At 37.1% G+C, this 13285-nt stretch overlaps 1 protein-coding gene across 3 annotated transcripts in view; it reads right to left on the bottom strand.

Annotated features, from left to right (window-relative positions):
• The window catches only part of ifc (delta4-sphingolipid-FADS-like protein ifc), an 82089-nt gene that overhangs the window by 17813 nt on the left and 50991 nt on the right, over positions 1-13285 (bottom strand). For all 3 annotated transcript variants that reach the window (XM_089106205.1, XM_089106207.1, XM_089106208.1), the window contains exon 3: positions 2043-2219. In XM_089106205.1, coding sequence (XP_088962331.1) covers positions 2043-2219 — 177 coding nt within the window. The remainder of the gene's footprint in view (positions 1-2042; positions 2220-13285) is intronic.

Below are 13285 nucleotides of genomic sequence, written 5' to 3' on the forward strand. Positions count from 1 at the left end.
TTTAGTCTATGTTTAAATTACACTGTCTTGGAAAAAATTTCCCTATTGTTTTTAAGTTGTGTTTGTTTGATATGGAAAGGCAGTGTGGTCTTCGTCAATATTTGAGTTCAACATTCCCGAATTATACCAATTATAATCTTATAGCGCTTACCACCCTGGTCAGAAAATAGGGTAAAAGGGGACGGTGAATACCAATGAAAAGACTCCGTTTTTTTCTCGTCATCTGTTATAACACTAACTCAAAACTACCCGCTAGCCGTAGCAGGAGGGGGGGGGCAAGTGACCCATTAGGAGTGAGCACCACCTTTCTACATGATCCAAAAAGACGTTGATTGGATGAAAGTAAACGAATCACTTGAAATTGGACCTTTTAGCTATATAGTCAACCATCTGGACAGGGGGAACTCACCGCAGTCCGTAAGTCAAGGCCAGCGGCGAGTTTAACAAATTCTAATGTTTAAGAAAAACAGAAGAATTTTATTAAAGGAAAAGAAAGTGGAAGTGGCATTTACCTAATAAATAATTAGATGCCTTACATCACCCAACAGCCCCTCCCCCGAAAAAAATCTTGCTTCATAATTTGAAGAATAATTGTAGCGAACACATTTTGCATGCAGACTTGCTATACTTTAACCCCCCCCCCCTCCTAATTTGCAAAAATATATATCCCAAATTAGATATTTTTCGTGCAGTCCACCACCTGTCACTCTTTTTTTTCCGTTTCTTGTTTCGTCACAGTTGATTCAATTTACGGGTACACAGGTTAAAACAAGAGAGACACATTGGTAGAATACATGGAAAATATGAACTTCAGGCTAAATATTTGGACATTAGAGGGGGGGGGTGGAGGGTAAAGTATAGCAGGGCTGCACGCAAAATGTGTTAGCTAAAATTATTCTGAATGTTATGAAGTAAGAATGGTTTTCTTAAAATGTTTCCTTCTCAATAGCTCCTAATATAGACCTTTACTGACAACTCTATATGCTACGTCTCTACGTCGTCTAACCCACTCTACGGGTGGCTCTACGTCAGAATCACACTATGGTAAAAATTAAGGATAAAAGAACATGCACAACATCAGCACCAATAATTTATCTCTCGAATAATATGGCGAGTTCTGTAGTGTTCAACTGTCAAAGGCAATTTGTGATGACTGGTCAATCAGAACAAACATTTAAGAAATAATTTTGTGAAAATAGAAAAAATGGAAGTTTTAAATAGCAGTTATCTTATCTATGTGGTTCTTGCTTTCTCTTTTTTTATTAAGGGGATTCGAAATCTAAAAATACACTTTTTTAGTTTGTGTGGGCAAACTATTTAGAATTGATTGGGCGGTGTTGCCATAACCTCTAGAGCTTAGACACGAGATCCGAATAAAGGACAGAAAAGTAAAAGCCGACACCGTCAAGCTTCTTCGGAAAACGATTAGCTTCTTCCGTTTTGTGTCGTAGATAGAGATATTCAGTTTCAGCGAAACTTGCATATTAGAAAGTGTGAGATTTGTTCGATCACACAGAACAGTATTTCATTTTTAAAGTTCATTAAAGGGCAGTCCATAAAAATGCTCTAGTATACCTGCTCGATAAATGCTATCTAGCAATAAAATATAATTTGAGCGATTTGGCAGCTTTTAAACTAACCTCTTGTTAGCTTTTCTAACTTTTGGCACATTAAATCGTTTCAGCAATGTGGCAGCTTTGGGAGCTCTCAACAGAATTTTTTCCGTACCGGGATCCATAAGAGTTCTTAAAAAAATATTATAATAACGTTTAACTCTTAGTTTTTTGAACGGTATTAAAATTACTTTTTTTATATAACACTTTTGTAGCTCAGGGCCGTTTCAAAACAATAGTAGATATTAAAAATAGAGAATTTTCCAAAAACTAGACCACAGAGAATTATAAGGAATCTGAAAATTCCCTTATTCCGTTAGGGAATTCCCTCGTTCCCTTAAGGAATGAGACGCGGGGAAAACAATCAGTATAGGCCAGTAATAGAAGATCTGTAATGAAAGAAAATAAAGTGACGAAGGAAAAATTTACCTAACATCAGAGAGTGGTTGATCACACCACCAAAACAATATGCCAGACCCAATACAGTATACCAGCTCCAATTTTTGACGAGATATAGCATAAGCAACTGTGTCAGCACCATGGCCGTAACTATCCATTTGAATTTGGGGTCATATCCAAACAGCCGTTTGATTTGAGGATATTTCGCTAAAAAAAAACAAAAAAAAACAGTAAATCAATGGTAAATTTTCAAAAATAAAGAAAATAGATGGACGACCGATGAATGGTCTCAACAATTAATAAACGGTTAGGTCTATAAACTTTAGCTCTGTTACAATTCTTTGATCTCATACAACGGGTATTTGAAGCAACAGTGCTAAATTAGTCTTTGCCTGTCTTATTATACAGTATTTTCCATTAAAATTGTGACGTATGTTAGAAAAAAATCCGATATATGTTTGTAGTTACAATAAGAGTAATTAAGGAGCGTTTGGGACTTAGATAATTCTGCAAATTAAAAACAACGTTGTTTTATTAAATTGTGCGGGAGATATAGGCCAAAAACCAAGCGCTGGCTTTGCAGCTCCCCAGAGTTGAAACATCCAAAAACAACAAAATTAAAAGCAGAAGATAATGCTGAAAGAAAATGACAACTGTGCAAACCTCACCGAGCGAAGCACTTGACATCATGATAAAAACGTGCAAGGGCCGGAGAGCAAGTGAGTGAAGCCAGGGAATAATACCATTCTCTTTATTAATAAAATTAACTGATGATAAAATTAATTAGGAGCTAATAAAATTAATTCCTGCTCGCTTCAAAAAAAAAAAAAAAATTCAAAGTCGTGTGTCAATCACGACAGGTAAGTATAAGTGGCATATTCATAAAACCATGAAGCAATTAAAATATTAACTAATTTTTTTTATTTAGCTTTGGTAATCTAAGATCTATGTGACCATTTAGGTTAATTTACTCTGCTCTTAATTTACTCTGTGAATTTGAATTAATTTTAGCTTCTTCCTCATTTCATATTTTTCAGGTTAAAAAAAATACATTTTGCTTTTTAGCAGTGTGGGTCGAACTGGCAGGCTGTAAAGCTGCACCCCTCATTGGATACCTCGTGGTTGAAAATGACGGAATTAAAACTAAAGTAAATTTTAAACTTTATTTTTATGACCCCATTCCTTTACAGTGTTCTCTAAAGGAAAAGAAATGACAAAAAAGAAATTAATAGTGAACAAAAAAAGAACAATTCTGTTCCATTTTCTGAAGATTGTTGAATTCTAGCTTTCTTAATTTGCTACTAATAAGTACGATAATTATACTTATCCCAAATCATTACTCCGGTATAATGATTATTTTAACAACATAATGGCCATTGCACATAGCTCTAATAAAGTAATTTAGGACTTTATTAGTCAACATCAATAAAACTAAGTATGACAAAAAAAGAAAAAAGATATGAGCTGCCTCAATTACAAATCCATTAACTGTCTTTTATTTTAGGTTTCACCATGAAAGCCCTTGATTGACTCTTAGCTTTGCATATCCGCATAGAAGACCCTGACGATATAATGGCTAAATACGGGTCTAATCATTCAATAAGGGATAATAAGGACCAAAACATTGTCAATACCAAATCTTTGTAGTCTGAAGAGCAGTGGCGTAATTTCGTCAAAATCATGGGGGGGGGGGCAAAGTTGGAGCCAAATTTCCCCAAAAAAGTGAAAAATAAAAATGAGCGATATAGTACCATAAGGCAATGATGACACTAGTAGAGCAAGAGATTGGTGGAGCCGAAGATGACCTACCCGATGTCATAGATAAAGATATTGCTAACACCGCATCTGAAATGGATGACCCTGACGAGTCGGATGAAGAAAGTGCGTCTGACAATTAGGCCGAAACTACATCTGATTCTGGAGGCAGTACTAGAGACATAGTGCCAGTGTCTATAAATGCTGCGCTGCAGAAGTTGTGTAAAACCCTGAAGCTACATAAAAAATCAAATGACCAACGACACATATTTGAAGGTCTTTGCAAAGACATAGGGCTGAATGGTCATACACTTCATGACATGAAAGTTCGCTGGAACAGAACACAAATCATGATTAATTCCTCCCTCCAAAGAAAATCTACCCTTCAGAAATTTTATGATCTTGATATTCGAGATAATAAGATAAGAGAAATGGAACTGTCCGAGCAGGAATGGTTGATTCTTAAGAGCACATCTAGTTGTTGTGATCTTTTGAAGAGGTACCTCAAATTGCCAGTAGACCTACGTACACAACATCGAGCAAAGCGTAAATGCTGGTGAAGGGGTTGGTAGGCATCTCCGAGGTGAGATCGATGAACCAGCTCGGAAATTCTCTCAAAGATCAGCTCTCATTCAAGTTGAAGATGCACTTCGTTCACAACCCTAAATTCGACTTGGAGCTTTACCAACGTGCAGCTTGCTTGAATCCATTTGCCTATGAATGACTTTAGTGGAGAGTGACGGTCAGACAGTCTCTCAGAAGCCTACTTAGCAGTTCACGTGAGCTCGCTTTCTTAGGTGAAAATAGGAATATGAAGGAAAAGAGGGTCTGAGTGAATTTGATGACTACGTATCTCGGCCCATAGTAACCGAATTAAAAAAACCTGTTTGTAGAAAAACTTTTCTATGCAAAAATTTTATTTATGCTGATTCAGGAATGCTTACTATTATCCACGTTAAACTTCAACGTAATTCTTGAGCACGAAAACATATTTCCCTTGCTTTTGAGAAAAAGCCCGAAACCTATAATAGCGTTGGACCGAAATAAAAAGTACACCATTGAGATTGCCCTGGTCAAAACACCTAACCAGAGGAATACAGTCCCCCACCCTAAAACCAAAGAAGATCGTATTTTTAGCGTGGGTAGCACTGATGTGTCTCCTTTATCTTTATTTTCTGCTTCTTTCCCCCCCCAAACGCCCATAGGTCACTGGATGGTCGTTGAGAGATAATTGAGGGCTATTTCGAAAAATTTCGCTTACAGTTAGTGCCCCTTTTTGTAAATTGAGATTAATAGCGCCAGTTTAAACTGTTTTTACAACCTTCCGCTGTGTCACATACAAGACTTGTTGTACTTTTAATTAACTTTTGACTTTTAGGGTCAGAATCCCATCCCAGAGCTCATGAGCTCTCGATCATCTCGTGGTCCCTGCCACGAGTTTACCCAGTGAGCATGCATTTAGTATGGCTTGCTGCTTTGTTAGCAAGCAGCGTGCGAGTACAACTGACAGAACCATTAAAACAAGAATGTTTCTAAGTGACAAGTTCAAAGTTTGAACCTCAAAACTGGTTGGACAAAAATGTATTGATCATAGTGCAGAATGGAAGTTAGTAGTCAATCAGTGCAGTTCGTTGTCCATTTTATTCGAGCTGATATGCTTTTGCATTTGAAAGAAAAGTTAGTTCGTTTTATTCTATACTCCGTTGTTCGACATCTCGAGGTGGCAAGAACGAAATCATGCTGTGATCAGGTCCTCTAATAGGATTTAGAATCACCTGTACAGTCAGGGTCGTCTCGGATGTACTTGAGGTCAATTAAAAAGAGATGGATTAGTGGATTTGGGATGGTTTCAAGGCAGATTTTCTTTACGCTAACTTGGGAACTGTAGCGTATAATGTTGCCCAGTATAGATGACAGGGTTCGACATCATAAAGAGGAAAATAACGAAAACAAAAACCAGCTGTTAAACAGCCGTCTTCTGTTAAAAAAAAACAGAGCAGAAACAGGTAAGCTGTTTTTGAAAAATCTGATTTTGTTTTTGTTTCTGTTCTGTTCTGTTTTTTTTTTATTTGTTTTTTTTTCCGTTTCTGTTTTCTGAAAAACAGAAAGAGTGCCGAGACTTAATCCAGTATGGCGGCCAAAATGGCCTCCATTAAAGTTTACTAATACTATTTCACTCAATACTTGGACGCTGAGAATACAATTGTTCGCTTTCTGGGCGACTGTATCCAAAAATAACTTAAAAGACTGACTTCAAAAAGTAAATACACAGGTGGACCACCATACCCTGTCTCCTTGTCTGATTTTGAGTTTTTCTTCCTTAGTTCCTTACAAATTTTATCCGTCCTGAAATAATTACCAATATATTTTACCGTTATACAACCAAAATTAGCACATTTATATGGGAATTTCTTGATTTAGAGGGGGGAGGGTCATGTGACCAAGTAGTACCATCTGACTTATTGTACAACTAGGTCTATTTATATTTGTGTCTTTGTATATTTTTGTAACTAAATGAACCGAAGTGTTTAAATTTGTTTCGTTTTACTATCCATTCCTTTTATAATTATATCTCTTATTCGTAAAATTTAATCAAAACATGTACAAATAAAAAAGTCTGGTAGAACTCTACAGTTCTATGTTCATTTAGATTATTTTTTTTCAGTGCAACCAGATATAGGAGAGATTTAAATTCTCCATGTTGTCGTTATTTTAAACAATTATGAATGCAAGGAGCTATTTCATGGCTGGTTATTTTTTAATTTCCCCATCAAACAGCCAAAATTTACTGACCATTATAACAGAATTGAAAGCTTAAACGTTTGCCTTTTGATGTTCGTTCTAACAAATCGACAGATGTTGGCAACTGCTTGTCCACTTGCATCTCATGCAGAATTATGACACAAATTCTTTAGTAGCGCTCACATACGCATCTTCTTAGACTTACATGTCTAGACGCGCGTATGGCAACACACCAAAGCACAGGCAAGTCCCGTTTCACACCTAGAATTCGGTGCTTGGCTGCATTAAGTTAAAATTCAACCCTCCAATGGCCAGTCCTACACGTCTAGACATGGACAAGGACTTAGGAAACATGATCGACCTCTCACACTACACACTACAGCCCTCCAATAGCCAGCCATACACGTTTAGGCGGACAAGGACTTAGGAAACATGATCGACCTCTCACACTAGGGGGTCAATTTTCACGAGGATGGGAGTTGAACTCATGTTCGCCACTCATCTTCGACAAAAAAAAACATTTGTTCAAAAAAAAAGGTGGATATCCACATCCACCTTTGTTCTATCACCTTGTTCAACTCCGGTCTCAAGTCAGAGTTGAACTCGAGCTCTTCGTCAAGTTCAACAACAGATGGATTAGTGGAGGACGGAAAAAACATACTTTCGTTGAGTAAATCCAGCGCATAAAAAAAAAGATTCATGGGGATGGATGACTTCCATTCAGCTCATATTCGCGTGAAAATGGGCCCAAGAAGTACATCACCATCATCGTTGACATAACGAACAGAGTTGCCACTAAATTTACAGAAGAAAGTGTCCCAATACCAACCGAAAATTACAAAAATCTACCAAACCTAGCAAAAAATGAAGAAAAATTTCCATTTTTTTTTTTTTTTTTTTTTTTTTTTTTTTACAAAACCTTTCCTTTATTAGTCCCAGAATTAGGTCTGTATATTGGTATATCGTTGAGACGTCTGTATATTATTTTTGCATCAACTAGCCCGAGAGCCAGTTGGAAAAATGGCATAAAAAGAAAGAAAACGTACCATATCGTCTTTTGTTACGACCAAATTTCATAAGCTTAGTTCATAAGTTTATTAATCCACATTCACAAACAAATATATAAATTAAACAACACTTTCGTACTGGAGAAAACCTATGAAGGTTTGCGACCGCGCGAAAGTCCACGTAACTACTTACCTATTATCTCACTATTTACTTAAACCTCCACTATTTAATTAAAATTATTATAAATAAACCAAAAATAGATAAACTATAACCTATATATATATATATATATATATATATATATATATATATATATATATATATATATATATATATATATATATATATATATATATATATATATATATATATATATATATATATATATATATATATATATATAAAATAGATAAATAAATAAACAACTGAATCAAAAATAATTATAGATAAATAAAATATAAAAGAAAAATAACAAATCCATTCTTCATCACTCTTCAATACTCAACTCCCTCTCCCCTCCCCCACTCTGCCCGTCCAGCCTTACCTTAGCCCCTACCCACCCTTACCAAAGAAAAAAATATTTTTCCTTGTTCCCTCAAACCCAGAAATAAAAGCCCATTTAGTCCCATCCTAAAAAAAACTATCCCCTGAAGTTCTAAATCGACCCCCAAGTCGTGATGAAAAAATAGGTCTTGATTATAAGTACTCTGGAGAAATATTGGCTTCAAGTGCCCGTCGAATAGCTTCACGTGATTGGCTAGGTGTTACGGACACTTACCAATTAGGAAAAAAGATAGTAAATTAATCGTTCTAAATGTCCCATAATTGTTTCTGATCAACACAAGAAATATGCCACGAATAAAAAATGACTACTTGCTAAAAAAAAGCATTGCTATTATTGTTGGAATCAATAATATAGTCTTATTTGACAGATCCCTATTCATATATTTAAATTTTTCATGAAAATGTCCCGCTAGTAAAATCGTAACCATTTCACGTATGAAAGTGGACTTGGCATGTGATCACAACCTATCGACGGAAAAATCTGAGCTCGAAAAGCGTCCTAATGGCATGCCTAACCAGAAATCTTCTTTTTATTAAAAATGATATTTTTCTTCCTTCCTTTCTTTATTAAAGATATGATATTTCCTATATTCCTTCAAAATACAAAAGCCTTTAATGTTTCAGTACCGATATTTATTTTTTGGCAATCTCAATCACTTCTCGAACAAACTTCCCTTTCCATGTTTAATATTTGTCTTAAGATAAAGAATACAAACATTAGTAAAACGTGATTAGTCACGCAAAATAAGTAGAAATCGTGACTGAACATTGAATGTGCCTATAGTCCGGGCGCCACTAAAGCGTATCTCGCTTATTTCTGAGTTGATGTGATCAGAAAAACACAGTCGGTTTGACAACAGTTTCCAACTATATCGACCACGCTGAATCTGAATATGGGTGGTGGCAAAGCTGGAGGTCACGGCTTGACCTGTTAAAAGCAAAAAAACACTCTTTTTAGGCCTATAAAACGTGTACAAACTGTTTATTTTTTTTCTAAGGTTGTACCACTCCGATGTAGTGGCGTGACATCTCATTTTGTTCCTGACATAGTCCTCTCATAGAAGATGTTCAATTTTTTCCGATATCTCGTATAGCCCAGGAGCTATAGGCTAATATTTATTGATTTTCCCCGAAAATCTCAAAATTCAAAGGTTCATTTTCCGCTAAACCACGTATCTTGGACCTTTCTATAATTTTTGGATATTTCATCCTTTTCCAGAATTTACTTTGAGTATTTAGCTTCACATTGCCGTAAAGTTCAAAGCTTCAACTGTTCGGTGAAGCCGTCTAGAATTTTTTGAAAAAGTATACGTCAAAATGTATATGCAAAAATACATTTTTCCAAAATGATGATGTAACACATCTTTTATGCTAGAATTTAACGCCAAATCCGAATTTGAGCTTTATTTTTCAACCAAATGTCAACTTCAGTTGTTATAGGCTAATTGTTTTACTACTCCACCTTGAGGTCAAATTTCGCAGGTACGCATTTCGTAGGAAGAAGAAGACGAAAATGATAAAAAGAGCTTTCGTGAAAGAAACAATCTTGTGAACTCTGTTGCTGATTAAACTTAAGGTTGGTAGTATGATTGAGAAGCTGTACTGTTAGTGGTTAGAGCTAAGAATAGGAACTGAACGACGCCTAATGCCTGCCTTATGGAACTCTGTAATGTCATGGATAGGTAGGCTAAATGACTTTCAGATTGCTGGAAATGAGTAAACAGAAACTGAGTATTAGGCTTCAAGATGAAAACTCAAGACCAGGTTGGAATTAAGAATGAGTTTTTATCTCAAACTGTTTGATAGACATTTTGTGAAATTTCTATGTAGACTTGGCCTATACTGTAATTAGGCTAAGTTAGATCAGACATTTTTTAGGGTATGTTAGTCTTGATGTTGCTGAGACCACCTTAAACAAATCTACCACAAATCCAATATTTTGGATACCCTACGCCAAATGCTGGGTATATCTAACATTTGGCGCAGCCTACCCTAGCCTACAGTTAGGGATATTACTTGTCTTATGTACTACCATCAACATAATGTACTACTTCACCCCTGCAGTAGTATACCATGGGATCTGTACCTCAGAATTTGAGTACTACACCCCAACATCAGTACTACATTAAACATGGTGTAGGTCCTATTATGCTATACCTGGAGTAACAGAAACTGAGTATTAGGCTTCAAGATGAAAACTCAAGACCAGTTAGATCAGACATTTTTTAGGGTATGTTAGTCTTGATGTTGCTCAGACCACCTTAAACCAATCTACCACAAATCCAATATTTTGGATACCCTACGCCAAATGCTGGGTATATCTAACATTTGGTGCAGCCTACCCTAGCCTACAGTTAGGGATATTACTTGTCTTATGTACTACCATCAACATAATGTACTACTTCACCCCTGCAGTAGTACACCATGGGATCTTTACCTCAGAATTTGAGTACTACACCCCACCATCAGTACTACATTAAACATGGTGTAGGTCCTATTATGCTATACCTGGAGTAGTACACTGTTGGTTAGACATAGGTCTCAAATTTTGAGGTACAGATCCAGTGGTGTACTACTACAGTGTTGAAGTAGTACATTATATTGATGGTTATACATAAAATAATTAATATCCCTGACTGCTAGCCTATGCCTAATCTAGTCGATGCCTATCAACAACTTAAAATATTTACAATAAATTGTTTGCCAGTTGAGTGAGCATGGCTTGAAAGTGAACTGGGACACTAAAGTAAGCCTCCTGTACTTAGCTTAGTTAAACTGCAATGATATTCTGCTCAATTTGGTAAATATGAAGACTACTGGCATGGTCAGCAATGAAAAAAAAGCAATATGAAATGATTTTTGTGTAAAGTTTGTAAAAAGTGGACTTTAAAGACAATTTCTGATGTTTTTCTTTCTAGGTCAACAATGGAAAAGTTGAAGGGAAAACATCTGCGCTTCATGCTTCGCCCCCAAAATAAAACAACGATTAATTTCTCTTTGTGCATTATTTGCCAGAACAAGACAAAGAATGAGAAATTGTATAAGCTTACAGACATACGTCGAGTTGTGAGTGTCCTTCAAGTCAGGTGCAAGTGCAATTTAGCTTACAGAGCATTAAAAAAAAATCTTATGAACCAGATTTTCATGAGAAAGAGCACAAGTGGCACAAAGCCTGTTGCAAAAAGTTCCTCCGTTGTAAGCACCGCAATAAAACTGCTGATCAAGCATCAGCTACTGAAAAAAACATTCAAATTCCACCAGCATTGTCAGGCAGGACTCAATCCCAAGCTGGGGATGTTGAATTTGACTATAGAACCTGCTGCTTATTCTGTAGTATGAAGGGAAGTACTAAAAATAAGAAACTGAATGTGTATCAAATTCTGACTCTTGATAGACAGAACAAAGTGCGTCGACAAGCAGAAGAACTATGGCAACAAAATCCTGAATTTCTTGCCAGGTGTAAAGATAAAGACCTTATTGCTCTTGAAGCCAAATACCACCAACGGTGTATGTTAAAATTTCTGAGTAGTAAACCAGACAGTGATGGGGCATTCCGTATTAGAGCTGCCATTTGCAGTGAGATGTTGGAAGACATCTGTCACTCCAGTATTTGAGTGACATGAAAACCTTGCCACCTAGCTTGCATGATATCTTTGTCAAAGGACTATTCAACGTGAAGCGGAAAAACTGCAAGATGAATTGTGTTTCCCCAGATCATGCACTGGAATCCACACTCAACTTTGAATCAAAACAAAAGGGACGAATAAAGGGAATCACACTGAGCTCAATGGCAGTTGCCAAGTGGACTACCACCATACCATTCTGTGCTGATGTTTCCTCTGCCCTTTGTCGACTTACTGGAATTGAGAGCATGAGTGAATTTGACGGTGAAGGAAGCAAAAATGGAGCCTTTGAGAAGCGCCAAGAAAACCTTGTCAGTAGTGTGGTCTCTGTTGTTGAAGACCATATTGATCCGTTTACATGTGATGAGGAATCATTGGTGAATATCATTTCAAATCAAGTCGCTGATGAGGCAGTGGCAAAGAGTCTCCTGGGTGCACGTGCTAGTGGTTTAAAAGCATTGGAAGCATACTTCGATGGAAAACCCAACCCCTTTTCCAAGGTTAAAGTAAAGACTATGGATTGCGAAACAAAACAGGCCAAACGCTCGACAACCAAGACCGGTAGCAGCGTTCATGCTGAATTGGAAGCTGTTAAAAGGATTTTGGTTACTGTTGGCACTAGTCAAGAATCTACGCTTGAGATGCTAAGCAGGATCATGCCGCATGAACTTTTGCCCTACGCCCCAGCAATATTTTGAAGCAGGAGCTGGTGAACGTATTAAACTTCGATCGGGTACGAAGTCAAGTTTTCTCGAGGTCATTCGTACCTCTGCAAGTTTAGAAAGTTGGCCTAGTGAAGTACCGATTAACACGGTCACGAGAACTGGTGTGGTGGTAGATTTCATGCCGTTAATCTGGTCGCAAGTGCCAGACAAACCGAACCCGTTGAGGCATTTTCGAAACGAATCCTTGCAAGGCTATTAAATCGACTCCCAAAATCTACAACCGAGCTGCATATTGTAGCTGATCGGTATGACGGAGTGTTTGGCCCTGCAAACATGTCCGGGCATCCTATTGTTCTAAAAGACAGTAGTGGATGTCATGAGCGGAGAGGAAATACAGTGACGAAGAGTTTTATCGTTACGAAGAGAACTATTATCGTTACTAGAAAACTGGGATATCTTGCTTATGCAGTCAGAGAGTAAGGCAAGACTTATCGAATGTATTTTTGAATTGTGGAGCCATGTCTGTCTTTCTGAATTAAGATTTACCATTTACCTCTCTGGCGGATTCAGTGACAGAATTAAGGTCCTAAAACTGGTCCCATCCAAAACGACATTAGATCCGAACCCGGACTACGAAGCTACCTTATGCAGCACACATGAAGAAGCCGACACGCGTGTGGCTCTCCATGTTGCCGAATGCTACAGAAATGGATGTTCCCAAGTAATTGTTGAAGCGAATGATACAGACATTGTGGTCATTCTATTACAGAATTCTTGCGAAATATTCACCTGCAGGTGTGACCCGGGCTATAAACCCGAGCTCTACGTTCAGGTCCGTGTAAAAAGTCTTTCCGATCCATACAATTGTGAACAGAACATCGTGGGCTGTTGTAGAGTCAATAGGGCTGCTACATTG

The sequence above is a fragment of the Artemia sp. Qi Xiang Cuo genome, chromosome 20 (assembly GCF_049724085.1).
Source record: "Artemia sp. Qi Xiang Cuo chromosome 20, ASM4972408v1, whole genome shotgun sequence".
NCBI classification, from domain to species: Eukaryota; Metazoa; Arthropoda; class Branchiopoda; order Anostraca; family Artemiidae; genus Artemia; species Artemia sp. Qi Xiang Cuo.